This window comes from Agelaius tricolor, unplaced genomic scaffold (genome assembly GCF_023055355.1).
Source record: "Agelaius tricolor isolate 1412-34295 unplaced genomic scaffold, bAgeTri1.0.p SCAF_27, whole genome shotgun sequence".
In the NCBI taxonomy this organism is placed as follows: domain Eukaryota; kingdom Metazoa; phylum Chordata; class Aves; order Passeriformes; family Icteridae; genus Agelaius; species Agelaius tricolor.
In genome coordinates, this window is record NW_027269287.1 from 8,410,897 (window position 1) to 8,427,989 (window position 17,093).

The 17,093-nt window shown below is 36.8% G+C and overlaps 1 protein-coding gene across 2 annotated transcripts in view; it reads right to left on the bottom strand.

Annotated features, from left to right (window-relative positions):
* The window catches only part of PCSK5 (proprotein convertase subtilisin/kexin type 5), a 229,819-nt gene that overhangs the window by 52,921 nt on the left and 159,805 nt on the right, over positions 1-17,093 (bottom strand). Inside the window, exons 14-21 of one of the 2 annotated variants that reach the window (XM_071448590.1) lie at positions 14,775-14,918; positions 12,925-13,027; positions 12,177-12,370; positions 10,650-10,734; positions 8,589-8,686; positions 8,003-8,132; positions 6,815-6,930; positions 2,936-5,073 (exon numbers count right to left, since the gene is read on the bottom strand). In XM_071448590.1, the coding sequence (XP_071304691.1) occupies positions 4,958-5,073; positions 6,815-6,930; positions 8,003-8,132; positions 8,589-8,686; positions 10,650-10,734; positions 12,177-12,370; positions 12,925-13,027; positions 14,775-14,918 (986 nt within the window). In that variant the 3' untranslated portion in view covers positions 2,936-4,957. Of the gene's footprint in view, positions 1-2,935; positions 5,074-6,814; positions 6,931-8,002; positions 8,133-8,588; positions 8,687-10,649; positions 10,735-12,176; positions 12,371-12,924; positions 13,028-14,774; positions 14,919-17,093 lie in introns of those variants that run through there. The other variant, XM_071448591.1, reaches the window with a different exon arrangement.

Genomic DNA, 17,093 nt, shown 5'->3' on the forward strand with positions numbered 1-17,093 from the left:
TACTGCAATTATTTTTTAAAAATACTCAGAGCTTCCTTCCCATAATATGTTTTCCTTTGACTACAACTCCCATTCTAGAAGTGAAAATTGTCTCTGTTCTTATGCACAAACACTGCTTCTCAATCCAGAAAGGAAGTTCTTCAGTATAATTTCAATTTGCAGTTTGTTCTTAAGGACACTACACTCACAACTCTTTAATTCTTGCTAATGGGGAGGATTTAAGCCCCAATAGATCATCATGACAAGTGGTAGTAAATAATAAGATAATAATCTATTTCAATAAAACCCAGAAATCTCACAAATTAGTTTAAGTAAGGCATGTAATTAAAATTACATTAAACAGAAATGGTTTTTTCCCTAGTAAAGAAAATGCTCATCAAAAATATATTTTCAACACTTTTTTTTTCACTTATTGAATTCCCTATTCTGGAAAAGGTCATGCAAGTTGTTGTGCATCAGTTTCTTTTTGATGAAAACTTGACTAGGATTTTTATTTGTATGCTGTAAAACTTTTTTAATGCTTGCTTAAAGTATCTTGCACAAAAATCTAATGGCAAAACTTTTCTTGGTTCATTCTGTACCATTGACAGCACAATGACATATCTTATATAAATATAAGACATGGTAATGAATCATAGACAAATATTATTCAGCAAGTTGCACTGCAAATTAAAAGCTTTGACTCATACAAGCAATCTCTTACATGTCTTTACAGGAATCTTGAATTTATAAAAGGCCTTCTTACAACCATTCAGTTCATTAAATATATTCATTAAAAAGTAACAGATGGCTATGAAGAGAATTAACTTGGTCATCAACAGTTGTAACTTGCATTTAATGAGGGGTGAAATTGCTGTAGGTATCTCTAGTGCTTCTGCACATAGGTTCACTCACACCTCCGTCAAACCTCTTGGGATCGACAATGTGGCACAAGAAGCAGGCTATTACACAATAGGTTCAGTGGCAAGGAATTGGACATGGCATTGGAAAGCTGCAATCACAGCAGAGACTGGGGTAGTCTGTAAGGTCTAACAGGGAAATCTTTACTAGAAAATAGTGTGCTTCACAGAGGGGAAGTTTGCAAAGCCTTCCCAGGAAGAAGCAGGGAGTGCCAATGGATCCAGGTTTGTGTGGGTAGGCAGGGGCTAGGCCAAACTCCCAGGAGCTGCTGGTCAAAAGCATAAAATTGCCATTGACCTCTTCTGGCATCTGATCCTACAGTACTGGTGTGTGGCTGAGGTGAAGAGCTGCAGCTGAAAAGGGAGTAAGGCTGGAAATCCATTGCAGAAAAGGAAACATAACATGACGCTCCCACACAACAGGCTTCTGCAGGATGTTCTGCAGGTCTGGGGCATGGTAAACTTTTTAAGCATGTATGACTACTTTTTTATGTTGCTTTTTGACCATAGCTGTCTTTATTTAAAAACTTTGTGACTTGTAGTGAAGAAAAGGTCTAGAAGTGTGTCCAATTTGCATTTAAATCAAGGGTTCTCCTAGACTAGTATTTCCCTGAACTGGGAAATACCATGTTCTAACTATAGTGGCATCTTCAATTTGTCATTTTTTTCTGACTTGTGATATAAATAAAATAAATTGATAAAAAATTAAATAAAATGAAATTGATGAGCAGATTTGAAATGATGCCATACATAGTCTTTCCTGACATAGAGAAAATTATTATTTTGTTCATACTTAGTATCTTCTGATCTTTCTGGAATGGTCTGTATCCTTTCTGTGCGCCATCAACAGTGTGAAATACTGATCACACCAAACTACTCATCATTGAATCAGAGAAGGAGGAGCAATCACCTAAGAAAACTCTGCAGCTGGGAACAAACTAACTTCTTTCAATTGCAATCCTGTCACTGCAGTGATCCTCTAGTACAAGTACTAGATATAGGCTGCTTACAAATTTTGCATGTCTCTGACAACAGCTATTAAGGCAAAACAAAGAAGGATGACCAAAGAGTCTGAGCTGACACCAGAAAATTCCAGTTTTCAGCCTAAACCACAGATTTATCCTTACTTGTCTGCCCATTTGGAAGATGAAGGTGAGGTGGGAGCTGAAACAAGGAGTTCTTCATACAACACTTTATTAAGGTAGGCAACCTTTTTTCCAGGTGTGGTCTCACCAAACTACTGCTAAGAATGCGCCATCCCACATATGTATGCTTCTGGGGACTGACAGGGAAACTGTGGGAATGATGACTAACTCCTTGTTTTGAAACCAGGTCAAAACAGGTCAGTGACAATGAGATGCCTAAGGCCAAAAAGTGGTGGGTTTTTTTCCAGGAAATTCTTTACATGTCTCAAATGTGCTTAACATGCCATGTGAACATATGACCCCTTGGATAAAATGCCCTTTTGCTATGCACTCAGGCTGTGGGACTAAGTGGTAAATGGACACGAGCAGCAGCTCGTGCCAGTGAAGGAGCTCACCCTGCAGGGCTGGCACAGGAGGCTGCATGGGGCCCTGTGGTCAGGTGCTGTTGAAGGGATAGGGACACTCTGGCTGTGACCTAAGCTGCCCTGCAGGCGAGCACGAGAACAGACATTGACACCATGCTGTGCAAGTGGCCTCTCTGTCTGATTGCAGAGATGAGACCTTCCTTCTCAACTGCCTGAGCCATTAGATAGTTACAAATTCTGATTTTAATTCTGAACACACAACAGATTAGACCCATCACAAACTCTTACAGATCAGAGGAAGTCAACATTGTTACCCATTGGGGTTCAGATATGGCTCTAGTGTTACTACACAAAAAGTGATTTCCACTTAAACCAGGTATTTCTGAAATCATAAATTCCATCACTTAAACTAAAAGAAGTCTGTAACTAAATCCCCAGATATTTAAGTGCTCTATACGACAGAGCTACCTACATCCTTCAACAAAGATGTTTAGCGTATGGAGCAACATGTTTTTTCAGACCAAAAGAACAGGAATTTAGGTTAATTTAATAGAAAAAATAAAATATGGAATAACATTGATTTTGGCCAATATCAATTACAACAGAACTACCCTATTTTACAAATAACAACTGAACATTTTACACATGTACAGTATTTTTTCAGTAAAGATGGATTTCATTATAACAATGTCAGTTTTTTTTAAAAGAAAACAAAGTTATTAATTTCTTCTCTATAATAGTGTTAGAGACATTTGTAAGTATCCAAACAGATTCTTTACAATCCATTACATAATTAAATCTCAATAGTGAATATATATTTATATATAACATATATAATATTAACTTAAACTTTGAAAGCATTATGTTCTATTTAAACACGCTATACTGAGAAATGAGGCAGTAACAGACTAGTAGTTAAACTAGCACAAATTTTAATGTTTATCAGGAAATTTGTAATGGGCACCAAAGGAGCTTGACTGCACTCTCTCATACTGAAATAGTTTATCTGCTCTCTGCCAAGAGGACATTACCTCTAAAGGTATGAATTAGTTTGTAAAACATCCACAGTCATTTTTGATCCCCTTTATTTTCCAGGATTTACATGCTTAAACAGCTGAAATCCATTTTCTGTTTGTGTGTTCTGGAAAGCTAACTGAGAAAGACACTTTGCATGTTTTAAGTATTATCCCCAGTAAACAGTATCTTTGAAGTTTAATTTGCTGTTTTATGTGAAACGACTGTCTTTTGAACAGTATGCTGAGTGAAGCTGAAGAAGACAAATTAAACAGAAATTTGTAGTGGCAGCCATGTGCCTGGGTAGAAAAAGAGTGAGGCTGGGGCCACTTCTACTATCACTCAGGACCATTTTACAGTGAGGTAACTCCATTGGCCTTAGCAGGACTATTCCTGCTGAAATTTCTACTGTGAGCAGTTAAAAGCAGATTCAGGCCTATCATGGCACCAAGAGAACCACTGATTTATTGCCCTATATGCAATTTTTCCTGGAGGTGTATTTGGCACAATTATAAATCCAGTCCTGTAAACACATCCTGTTGTACATAGTCACACTGGCATTTACATATGGGCACTATGAAACAGTTCCACATATCTGTATGATAATATCCCCTTTTTAAATGAACATTACAAGACAACAATAATTTATGAATACTTCTTACATGTTAGCAATGTTTTCTGACTTCTGAGCATATACATTACTCTCACTTATGCAAATCAAGAGAAGTAGTATATTCTAAATTTGTCCACTACAGGAACAATGGGTTTCTTATGTTTATTTGAAATAGCTTTGACAATTTAAAAAAATAAAATAAAAATCCTAGCATATCTGTTAATAAGCCACCTGTCTAAAAATGAAATCTATATGACCAAAACCACATTTTGGGCAAACATATATACATACTGCATGTGATACAAAAAAAAGCATACAGCAGAGGAAGTAAGAAAGAAATGTGTGCAGAAATGTTCACTTTCCATTTTTTAAAATAGTGTTAGAAAAGGGGCAGAACTTGGTCCTGCACTAATGATGTTTCTGATCCCCTCAGGAACTCAAGTTCCCCCTGTCAATACATACAGCACAAAAAAAGACTAATGCAATTTTTTTTGTATTGTTTAGTTTTAATCCATGTAAACTTGTGTTGTATTCTTGAAATACTATTTAAACATCTTGAAGTGGAAAGAAGCAGGAAAGATGGGAAGAAAAAGAACCTTCAAAAAACAGGAATAATCCTAAGGTTGACAGGAAATCAAATCAAGAGTTAAATGTTAATTTTGGCATCAAATGCTTTGGTCACACAATACTGACTCTGTGATCCTGGATGCTCAGCTCTAGACACCCAGTTATGAAAGGTAGGCGTGTTGTAGTTTTTCCATTTAAGTTCCAACAAACAGTTTGCCATCTCCCCAGACAAAGAGGGGGGAGAGGGAGAAAGGTGGCTTGCTTTCTTTTTATTTCTTTTTTTTTCCTTTTTCAGTAATATGAATTAATCTGTAAGTCAACAGGAGGAGGAGGAGGATGCTGGGAGGTGTCAGTTCACCCCTTTTGTTTACATGTTCTGCAGCACAATTGCTGAAGCACTTTCCTCTGGCAGAGATTGTTCTTTTTCACCAGCATACAGAATCCTCCCTCGGCCCAGGACTCTTCCGTGGCTTCCAGAGGGTAGCAGCAAGAGAAGGAGAGGAGGTTGAAGGTTTGGAGAGCACGGCGTGTACAATGGAGGAAGGTTTAATTGGTCAGACATGCAGATTTGGTTGAAAAGACCATTCGGGAGCAGGAAGTAGGAAATTTGGTCCATCAAAAGGAATTTCAGTCAACAGCATTTTTTTTTTCAGGAAGAGATATTGTGGTCCAACAGGGAATGATTGGTATCCATTTATGAAAAGGAAAAAAAGATTAGAAAGAGAATAATTAGAATACAGTGATGTTTACAGCAAAGGAATTTGTTCTCAATCTCTATGAATTAAAAGAATAAAACAATCAAACCACAGAAAAAGAGTAAAACATTCTCAACAGAAATGCAAATCCTATAGAGCGAGTTGATTTTAAGGCATTGAAATCTCTGCTTTTGTATACTAACAGAAAAAAAAAACCCAAACCCTCCTGGATTTTCCTTGTTGCCCATGACTGCTGAGAACATGTGCTGTGTGGTGTGACCCTGCATGGTGCACTGCAAGTGCCTGAAGGCCTGCACATCCATGTGCTGCCCTTCCATGAGAGCTGCATTTGGAAGAATGGTGGTGACAGTACTGAGATGGGGTGTCCTCACCCTTGGGAACTACAGGGATGTGATTGAGGCTGCATGTGTACAAATGAAGATGGATTTATGTAGCTGTACAGAGACAAAGCTGGTATCTCAAATGTTTGCATTGCAGAAATCAATTGCAATACCATATTACTATTACACTTCTTAATTTGTCTATGTATATCTGTCCTCTTCTGGACTTGCTTAAGACAATAACTCTTCCAATGTCCAGACATGAAAAGGGCTCACTACTAGTTTACCACTATCTGCAATGTAACTTTACAATGAACAGGATAATTTTCAATGTTTGGGAACCTATATTCCAACAGGAAGCGCAAAGGTCCACAGGAACAAGACTCACACCTGTGCTCTTTCTTTTTTCTTTTTGAAGTCTTCTTTAACTCTTAGTAAATCCAGTGGAAATAAGCTGGACCCAAGAGTCACTGTTAGCTTTTACTACATCTGATGTCAGGTATCTTCCCAGACTTTGTTCTGATATGATTTTCCTGTTGGATTGCTCTTGTTAGGCTCTATTTACAAGTAATTCACATGGTAACATGTTTAGGGAAGTACAATGTTATCTAAATGTTTCTGTAATTGTGACATTTAAAAGGAATTATTATTAGTGAATAATTAAGACAATCATACGTAATAAGAAGGCTATCTTGGCTGCCACAGAGAATTTGGAGGAAGTTCAAATTTCCACCCTAAATTGTATGTTTCCTATTTCAGAATCCCTTTTTTCTCACTACCCTTTCACACAAGTCAAGCAATCCTGCGGGTGCTTTAAATCATTTTTACTTACCAGCATTTTCAGAGTTTAAAGTGCTGAGATAGATAAATGTAATTCTATTAATAGTACTCTAGGGTTCCTCATATAAAAATCTGTTGAAAGCAAAAGCTTTTGAAAAAAAGGCAAAGTACATTGTTGGCAAAGGGAAAAATTATTTTAGGAAAATTCAGGTAAAGCGGGTGGGACTAATCTTGCTAACACATGCAAATGTAAATTTCTCCTTTTCATACACCTGAAAATTTTAAAAAGTAATGTAGACCATACTTAAGAAGAAAAGCAGGCCAAACCAACTCCATACATGTAAAAAAAGAAGCTGGAAGTGATAAAATAGATCTTTTCAGAGACTTGCACTCACCATCCTTGCATACTGTTCCAATGACACAGACACCAGTGTCTAGGTTATAGCCACTTGGACAGCTTGTACAGTTTCTGTCTCCTTGGCCACTGCAATCCAAACAGCTGGCATCGCATCTGAAAGACAACGGCAGGAGTTGGCCTTCTGGCCTCACCAAATACAACGCTTCCTAGGACACCTCTTCTGTATTGCAAAGCACTTGTTTGCTCTTTCTAGAGGTACAAGGTACTATAATATTACTACTACTAATTTTGATTATAAATAATGAAATACCCCTGCAACTCAGTCCTGTTTCTTTCCATCAACAAATTTCTACTCCAGAGTTTTTACTAGGCAGCTGTATTATTCTAGTGCGTTGCAACAATGCATAAATAATCAGCAAAAGTATCAAGCTGATGGTGCAAACATGTGCATGTAAAAGGCATGAACTAAGGCCACAGGAGAGACATGACTGACATGATGCCCAGTCCCTTCACCACCCATCTTGCTCCATTGTCTTTTCATTACATATTCATTGTCTTTTTATGTAGAGCACACTGAAACACACAGGGATTCCCTTCCTGCCCTGAGCTTAGATCTGAGTCAACAACAAATGATTCCAAAGGGCAACAAATGATATTTGTTTAACAAAGTATGGAATAGAGAAAATGCTCCTTCCTTGCACAGCACAACTTTGCCCAAGATTTATTCAGCCATTTTTGCACTTGAGTCAGGTAAGCTACTCTGGACAGTAGTTTGGAATCCACCAGCACTATGTTTGTGAATATGCAGTGGAAGAACTGAAATGGTCTTTATAAATAGGAACTAACTTGCAATAAAAAAAACTGTAGTTTGATTGGTTTTGTTTGCTATTAAGAAATGCAGATCCTCTGTCAGATTTGTAAATCTTATGCTTCTATGCAAATCTGCTTACAGGCTCACTAAGGCTCACTTTAAAAGTGAAGGCCACACACACATATACCAGAAAAAACACTTTTATAGGACCTGTATGAATATAAATAATAAAATAATAATAATGGTAATAATAACAACAACAATAATAATATATTTTTCTTATTTACTTAGCATTTAGTATTTTTTTAAGTTTTGATGTCAACAGTGTTTTATCTTCTAATAAGTATGGCCATTTCCAACACAGTAATAGCTAATATACTGCCAAATATCAGATATATCAGCCACTGACGATACCTTTTGCAGCTTTTGTATCCACTTTCAGCAGAGTGATCAAGGTAATAACCACTGCTACAGGACAGCACACATCTTCCATCTTCCATAAAGTAACCCTGTGTGCAGTTTATACAGGCATCTATTCCAGCACCTTAGTTGGAAGAGAAATGTTTAGAAGGCAGGTACATTGTTAAAATAAACAATTACATCATTTCAGTGTATTTTTTTCTAAAATAAATGGCTGCAGTTCTAAAGCTCCCACAAAATCTACCAGTCATTATTCCATCCCTGGAAGAAAATGGAAGGTATTACTGGAAATCAGAGTAAGTTCTACTAAAATTAAAAAAAGAAAAAAAAGAAAAAAAAGAAAAAGAAAAAAAAAGGAAAAAGAAAGAGGAATTTATGAACTCTTTCAATTAAAAACCTAGATTTCTATGCTAGTTGAAAGAAGTTTGCCATATTTGAAATGTAACTAAAACCTACTAACAGAATGAAGGATTCACATGTAAACAATGATGCTATACTTTAAGTGTGGTACATAGTGGAATAAAATCAGAGGTAAAATCATACAGGAATGAAAACTATGCAGACAAATGTCAGTGGGTACCTGCACATGTTGCACAGGAACGGTGGCACGGCTCACATTCTCTGCCATTATGGTATTTTCCTTCTTCACAGCGGATAGCACATCTGGTGCCATGCAAACTATCATAAAAAGGCCAAAAAGGACAGAGCAGATAACGGCAACAGAGGACAAGAAGATCGTGCACAAGCCAGTAATTCTCTTTTAATTAAAGAACAACCCATATATTACGCTTCATCAGCTTCCTTCAATGGTCATATTTCATAAATTTAGAGACACCAATCACTTAAAGAGGGAATGCAAAGCAGTTTTCCCCATGGTGAAATAAAGAAGCTGTTTACAAACTTTCTAAATACTACCAAGTAATACGGGACAGAAAAAAATAAACAATGACAAGCAGCACTAAAAATTTAGGCATGTAAAATGCAATTATCGAGGAATTTGGCACAGGGTCAGCATTAAAAAAAAATGCTAAGGGACTTGTTAACTGAATGCTGTGTGGCTTGTGAGATTTGTTGAGATTACAGATGGAGGTATTCTGCCTGCAGGCACTTTTGAGAGAGCACAAAATATGAGTAACAAATCACATTTTTATGTATTCCTTGAAGTAGTTGTTTATTGCTTTCATGTTATATGGTGTCTATAGCAGTTTGTTGGGATTTGGGTTTTTTTTGTTTGTTTGAAAATAATTTTTTTAAACTAGGATGTCTCTGCCATATTTGCCATCTTCTGCAGAATCTCAGGATTCATCCAATTTAACATTTTCTCTAAAAATGTTCATCAGCTCCGGGGTTTCCCACTCTGAGTGCTAACCATGTTTTTACAGACTGGATCCAGCAACAGCCAGGTAAGTTCAGCACCAGTGACAATTTTCAAGAGTGTATTCAGTCCCAGTTTAGAAAATAAACTAGGAATACAACAAAACTTCATCATAACCCCTGCTTTTCTCTTGTCTTTCCTCAGCAACAAACCTCAAAGCGCTTTACAAAAAACATAGCATTATCATGTTTTTACAGATGGGAAAATAATTTGCCCAGGTTTATTTAATGGGCCAGTAACGGAGTAGATCTGGAATTCAGGTCTCTCAAGACCCACTCAAGGAAGGCCCTGCTCATTGATACCTCTGCCAAGAAAATGCAGAAAGTATGGAACAACTATGGAATGTGAAATACATGTCCTGAAAGGCTATTAATCTGAAATAAACACACATTTTTTTAAAAATGTTACCAAAAATGACCCTCTATTTGCTAAAATTGCCCAAGAAAACATGAAGGTTAGGTTTTAAATTTTTTAGTAATTCAATTTCAATAAAGGAATTCAGCTATTGAGGTTCTAGAAGCAAAAACTTTTACTAAAAGATGAAAAACCACTTTAATGCAACAGGAAACCTCAGTGTTGAAACATTAACACAATACTTGTATTCAAAAGAATTCCTACAGATACTGAATACTGACTTGATATTTTTGTGGCACTAAACCAGCATACAGTCTGCTGTGAATATTATATGATTTTTGACCTTTGCTACTTGGACCAGAATGTCATTCTTTATAAAGAAGCTTGAAATGTATACTGCTGCTTTGTATGTTTATCTATCATTTTAAAGAATAATTAAGTTCTCCTCTGAATGAAAAAAATCTCACCTGCTGTTTAAAATACGTGATCACTGTACTGTAATAGAATTGAGCCTCAGTACTTGAGGTAAGTGAATGGCTGGATATGTGAAGAAATACAATAAAGATAAGAAAATAATTTCTAACTACCAAATTAATAAATCAGAAAGATTAATACAGTTCATTAGCTCTACTTCTGAAACAATCCTTCACTGACATAATGTAGGTCAAAAATTGAAGAAGCCAGCCTTCCACATGACTGTGGCTTTTATGTTACCTGATATGAAAAGCCTTCTAAAAATCTGTTGTCAGCCAAATAGACACACAGGATCACTATTACAGACTAAACAGCATTGGAACAGATGAAATGAGGGCCATGCAAAGTTAAATAGCTATCTGATGTTCTTCATTGTGTATCTCCAGCCTTGTCTACCTTGTCAGATACTATGTTTAGCGGCATAGATAATTTCCTTACCTTAGGCCATGTTTGCACTCTGTGCAGATTTGGAATTCAACACAGGTCTTACAGTTTTCACTACATTTACGACAAACAATCTTATCTACAAGAGAAAAAAGAAAACAACCCAGAAAACCTTGGTCAGTTTTGTTTGATAAAATTGTATGAATATATTATTACATGACTTACTACTTTTTAGTTTGACATCAACATCAAGCTAGACTAAAGCAGCAAAATTCTCCCTATCATTAGCTTTTTCCATCAAATATCAAATGATTTACAATATTTCCATAAATCTGAAGTTATAGTTGCACCCCAAGAAAAAAATATGTTTTGAGGCCATTAAAAATTTTTCATAAACACTTAAAATTTACATTCACAATTTATAATATGGACTTAAGTCACCTTCTCATATTGTAGTAATATGCACTAATAATTGCCATGTGTTCTGGAGACTGTCCTGCAATCTTACACCTTCCATGCCAGCAGTCTGTCCTGTCTTCCTGATTTGGTGCTAAAGACACATCAGCATAAACAGATCTGATCTTAACAAAGTAAATACATAAATTACTTAACAACTGTTTTTTTATCTCTGGAGATCCCTTCTTTAAAAAACCCCTTCTCTCTCTTCAGCCCTGCTGTCTTTTGACATGCAGTGAGTGACACATACCATTTTGAGAAGAAAAGCTCAATTTCCCCATTTAATCCTACATTTTCATCTATCCATCTTAATTTGTACGGGAAGGAGTTCTCTTTACTGTAGTTTCACACAGTGAAAATGCTGGAATTAAGGTAGGACCTGTTTTTACTAATTCTCAAAAAAAGCACACAGCTTCATGCTGGAGAAAGCAGAATGTTAGGTACCTAGATGAACAAAGCTCCTGAGAACATATTTATCTCCTAAGGGGAGTCTAAAGATAACAGATGTCACTGCAGTTTTAAGCCCATTTGAATATATGTATTTTTGTTAGCCAAAGCTGGAAAGTAAACACGGACAGTCTACTTGCCAATCACAGGAGGAAGCTGAAGGCAGGTACCTATCATGGCAGAGGTTTGCTGCTCTCGGGCAGTGACATCACTCTGGAGGTGCTTAGGTCTGTCCGAAACAGTATTTGCAGCCATGTGACATCTGAAGAGCCTATTTTTGGCAGAGCTCTGGTTCACTGGCCTTGGCCAGTGTCTCAGCTCTCTCTTCTGGTGCCATATAATCTAGCTGAATGGGGAATCATGTCAGAATGGGTGCTGTCTGTCCCTTCCCCAAGTAGTGACAACCTTTGCTGTCCTTCAGCTGACTTGCTCTTGAACTGCCCTGGTTCTGCCACTGTTACTCCCAGGTACCCCCAGCTGAAAAGATATCCTGCAATAAGCATGGTTTTTAAAATAAAGGAAGATTATTCAGGACATTCTTGATCACGCTTGGCAACAATTTAATAAAAGGAAAAGGATAAGAGATCAACATACACTTTTCCTGCTCATAAGCATTCCAGCAACCTCCCCAGATGAAATTCTGTAGCCCACAATACAAAACCAACAAGAAATACTAACTCTTGTCCAGGTAAAACCCATCAGGGCAGTTGGTAATACAGCTATTGGTTACTTCATTCAGGTAGTAGCCAGATTTACAGGTCATGCACTGGTCACTATGGCCTCCAACACAGGTTTCACAATTGGGTGAGCATTTTTTACATCGTTTCTTGTCTGCATTGTAGTGACCAGGTGGGCAGGTCGAAACACAGATCCTGCAGACAGCAGGGAAGAGAAGGCAGAGTTGTTAATGAAATAGCCTGCCACCACATTCCTGGACCATGACTGCAAAGCAGAAGTATTTCTCAGCATTGTTCCTTTTCTAATGATCATGTACTTACTAAGATATAACCCTTCAAAGCACTGCATCAAGCTGATTCTCTTGCATTTATGTCCCTACGCATGCTATCTCACCAGCATATGTCAGACAGTCTACAGTATAATTTTGACCATCTACATTTCTTCCTATCTTGTTCACCTAATCACTACATCAGCTGTAGTAGCTATGAGAGTCTATGAACACATAGATATACAGAGAAAGTTTCTTAGGGAAAAAAAAAAAAAAGAGGTGGGGATATAATCAGAGAAGGGTTTTCCAAAGCTGTATTTTAAATACTGATTAGCTAGGATTTGGGGTTTTTTTAACTCCAAAGAAAATTTTTCAAAATCAGGGGATAATTAATTATCCATGACTGTAATGAAGAGAAGAGGAAAGAAAGTTAAGAGATATATATAAGAAATCAATGAAGTTTTTTTCTCTTGCTCTTACCTTGTGTTGTTTTTAGATTTGTAATAATAGTGCAGACAGTCAGTACAATGATCTGGTCCTGGCCCATCACACCCTACTTTACTGCATTCTGCATTGCAGGGACCTGTAATAAAAACAGAATACAGAGGGACAAAGGGATTAAAACTTCTCTTTTAAGGGACACCTTAAAACACAGGATTTTATTGCAGAATGCAATTACTCTGTTTCCCTCTGTTGAGGACTACACCTAGCACAGGTAGCTTGGTTTGCTACTTGCACTGTGAGCTCAAGATTGAACTCTGGGGGGCAGAAGCTCCAAGCAAGGGGCTGTGCAGACCCTATGCATAAAAAACGACATACCATTCAGGTGACCAGACATGTAGAGACACAGCAAGAGCCAAAAACCCTGAGACTTTCATGTTTCTAAAGGTACAAAAGCCCAAGGTTTCCCTTGCGCAGGGTCTCTCATCAGAGGCACTCAGCTCAAGCTGTTATTTTTTTATTTAGTTATTGCACCAAGATTAAGTTATTCTAAGGATTGGGAAGTCTGAGACTCTGCTATGGGAAAACTGGGATTGAGCTAGTGAGGAAGCCTGGCTTGATTATGTGAGTGTGGGGTGTATGTCCGTGAAGGGGCGTTGGTCCTAGCTCAGGTGTTGAGAGTATGACATCCAGAGTGGCTCCTGGATGGTTGGACAAGGAGGTTTCCTGAATACCTGCATGATTTGACTTCAAAAACTCAGAAAAAAAAGCCAAGCTTTTCAAACAAGTATGACATCCTCATTGCATGTGGAAATGTATAAAGACCTCTATAATTCATAATTAGGAATGATTAGCAAAATAACTTCTAAAAAGAAGGACAACATAAACGATGAATATCATGATCAGTGGCTACTCTGGCTCCTGAGTGAGTATCAGCTGGTCCAAGTGGCTACCATGAGCCAATGGAACAGACACAGGGCCCTGATGCTCTGTGCTCCTACATGCTATGAAAGCCTCAGCTAGTACTTGCTGATTCCCAGGTCCTTTGTATCACCTGCACTCATATTAGGTTTGATTATGCTTTGGATCTGTTCCAACTTATTATTTTCTATTATTTAGTTCTTACAGTTTTCAAATAGATCCTTCCTTCTATGGGAAGAGAGAACCATCAAGTCTTGCCTTTATGCAGATGAACAATGACTGTGGGCGAAGTTACAACTTTCAGGATCCCTGATCTCTCCTGAATGAAATGTGTTGAGTTTGTTTCATATAAAAGCTTAAGAAGTTTTAAGCTAGTGACCTTTACAGTAGAGATAGTAGTGTTTCATTACCTACCAAAACATGGAGTTCCGCAGCTGTCCATCTAAAATAGACACAACTGACATGCTATGAAAGGAGAATGGAATAACAGAAAATACTGAATTGAACTTTCTCCTCCTTTTTGTTGGCTAGAGATATACTTCAGATTCATCACATGGTACTGCTAATGCTGGATTACATGTAAGAAACTGACTTATTTTGCAGTGCTAAAAATCTAACTCTACTAAAGTCTAATGACAAGGTTGAAAAACTTCTGTAGGGATCAGTGAGAAACAACACACAGTAGAAGATAATATTCTTCTAATATATATATGCATAAGTATATATGTAGCTTTATATCCTTATATGCAAAACAGTACATTCTTCATAGCATGTTAAGAGTAGCTTAAAAATACATAACTCTATGCATACAAACTCAAATGCCCAACTTTCAATTATGAAACAAGTACTTCTCATCTTCAGTGAAGAATCCAATTCACTGAACATTTTACATGTGCCGATTCTCAGGTCATCCTTAAAGCCATTAAGGGTTCAGTAAATGCACAAACAGAGTAAATGAATATACACACCTGAATAGTCATCTGTTGCATAATCTTCTGTAGGGTCTTCAACTGGACTGGAGCGCACTCTTTCCACTTTGGAAAAATCATTTCTTGGTGAGTAAGGCTGGATGGATGTTCCATACAGTACTAAGGACCACTCTTTCAATTTGCCTGGAAGTTAAGTATTATAAAACTGTTTTCAGAACTACTTCTCTTCTCTGTGTCTTACAAAAGTATGTAACTTTTAAGCATGTTATTATGAGGAGGTATGGAAGACATTGCTTTTCAAGTAAGTGCAATAGTTGTTTTAATATAAGCTGAGAAAGCATATTTTCTTCTTCATATCTTCACACTGTATTTTCATTGCACTCCAATCTCTTGTAAATCTAGCTAAGGTTTGCACTATGGGCTGAACTCAATATAAACAATAAACAAAACATCTGGGCATACAGTTATTTGGAATATGTATATGGTACTGCATAAGGTGGTTTTGCTCTGGATTTCACTATCCCCTCAGAACACTATTTATTGTCCAGTAATTATTATTTGAGATCTTTTAGCTAAGTAGCTGTATTCAGAATTTTGACTTAAGGAAGGGATTTCATTGACTTTTAGGACACAATTTGATGAACAAGAAACACCTTCTCTTAAAATTTCCATGGAAGAACATCACTGTCCCCCTAAAATCAGCATAATTTCTAATTTATTTGTGCCAATTATTTGGCAGATATATTACTCCACTGTCTGCAATCATCACTAATATTTTATCCTTGTAATATTTGAATGAAGACAGAAAAAAACATCAGGCCACCTGAAGCATTATCTGACTTTCTGGTAAGTTTTTTTGGGAAGAATAAAAATATAAAGGTGTATCAAGTCATCAGTTCATGCTATCCGAACATAAAGGGTGAACTTTCAGTCCCCAGCTTTCTCTCTATACTACTAGGTGAAAAAATCTGGAGAAAGAGCAAAAGCACTCAGGCCTGAAATAATGCCTAAAGAAAAGATGCATAAAAACCACATCCCTGCTTGAAAAGGTGCAACCAAAGTTTGGTATCAGCCCATCATCTTGGTTATGTTAATCTGTCCTGGAAGAGTTAGTTGTAAATGTCAAATTTTCATTAGAACAATGAGAAATCAGAGAAGCAGGGAGAATTTGAATGATCCTGTTTTGGAGGATGTTTTGTGGTTAAAATTCTTCACAAGGAGAACTTATTATTTAATAAGAAATGTAATCCAGGTATGACACTTCTCAAGAAAATAATGTAGTATATTTCAGGTAAAATTAAATTCAAGCAATCTTCCTCTTCTTTCATTTTAATGATATTCAGTAACTTGAAATATTATTCATTTGGACTTTTCAATCTATACAATCAAATTAATTTGACCCTTTCAAGTGATTTTCTGTATTTTTCCCAGTGTCATCTGGTAGCCTCCACTGACATGAAAAAGACAAGTATCTCTGTGCTTGTACATGCATACTTCTAGCAGTAAACAACAATAACCAAATACACTACCTGACAGATCATAAGCTAATTATTTTAAATAGGGCTTTATTTATATACTAGGGCTGAGGATGGAAATCTCTGTTATCTCTATGTCTCCTGCCAATCCAATTTAATCTTTTTGAGACAAAAATTTCTACACTTCATATGAAACCTTCTCTGTTGTATACTCAGTTTTTGAGTAGAAACTGCAAACCAGAGACTATATCATGTGGCAGCTGTGTCACACAGTAGCTTTCAACTTTTCACATCTGAATTATTACTTTCTTTAAAGAGACATTTGATCTTGATTTAAAAAATTGAATCTACCACACATGCTGTTATACTGTTGGCTAATTACCTTGGTGGTGAAACTGGATACACTTAGTTTTCAATTTCTTTTCCTACCCACAGACATGTAACTCCTAAAGACCCATTGGATTAAAAAGATCCAAATAATGCATTTTCTTCCTCTAAAGATATGTGGGAATCAAGTTACATCTCGATGTTCCTTAGACTGATCCAACTATGTCCTTAATGGCACTTTTCTTCTTAAAATGAAGTCACACAGGGAGATAATTTTCAACCAGCTATGCAGTCATCTCTACAGCCCTTTCAAAGAAACTTCTTCTTCATACCCAGTCCCTGCCTTTTTTTGTGTTCTAAACCACTTCCAGAGTGTACAAATCATAATACATTGGATGCAATTAAAAAAATTTGTTTTGCTAAGTTATTCAGATATTTTTATCCCCATTTATTATGAGCCAAGACTCACTCAAATAGAAAAACACAAATTTTTCTATTTCTCCCAGAACACTGGTAAAAGTATTTGCAAGAACCTACTACAAATAACCACAGGTAA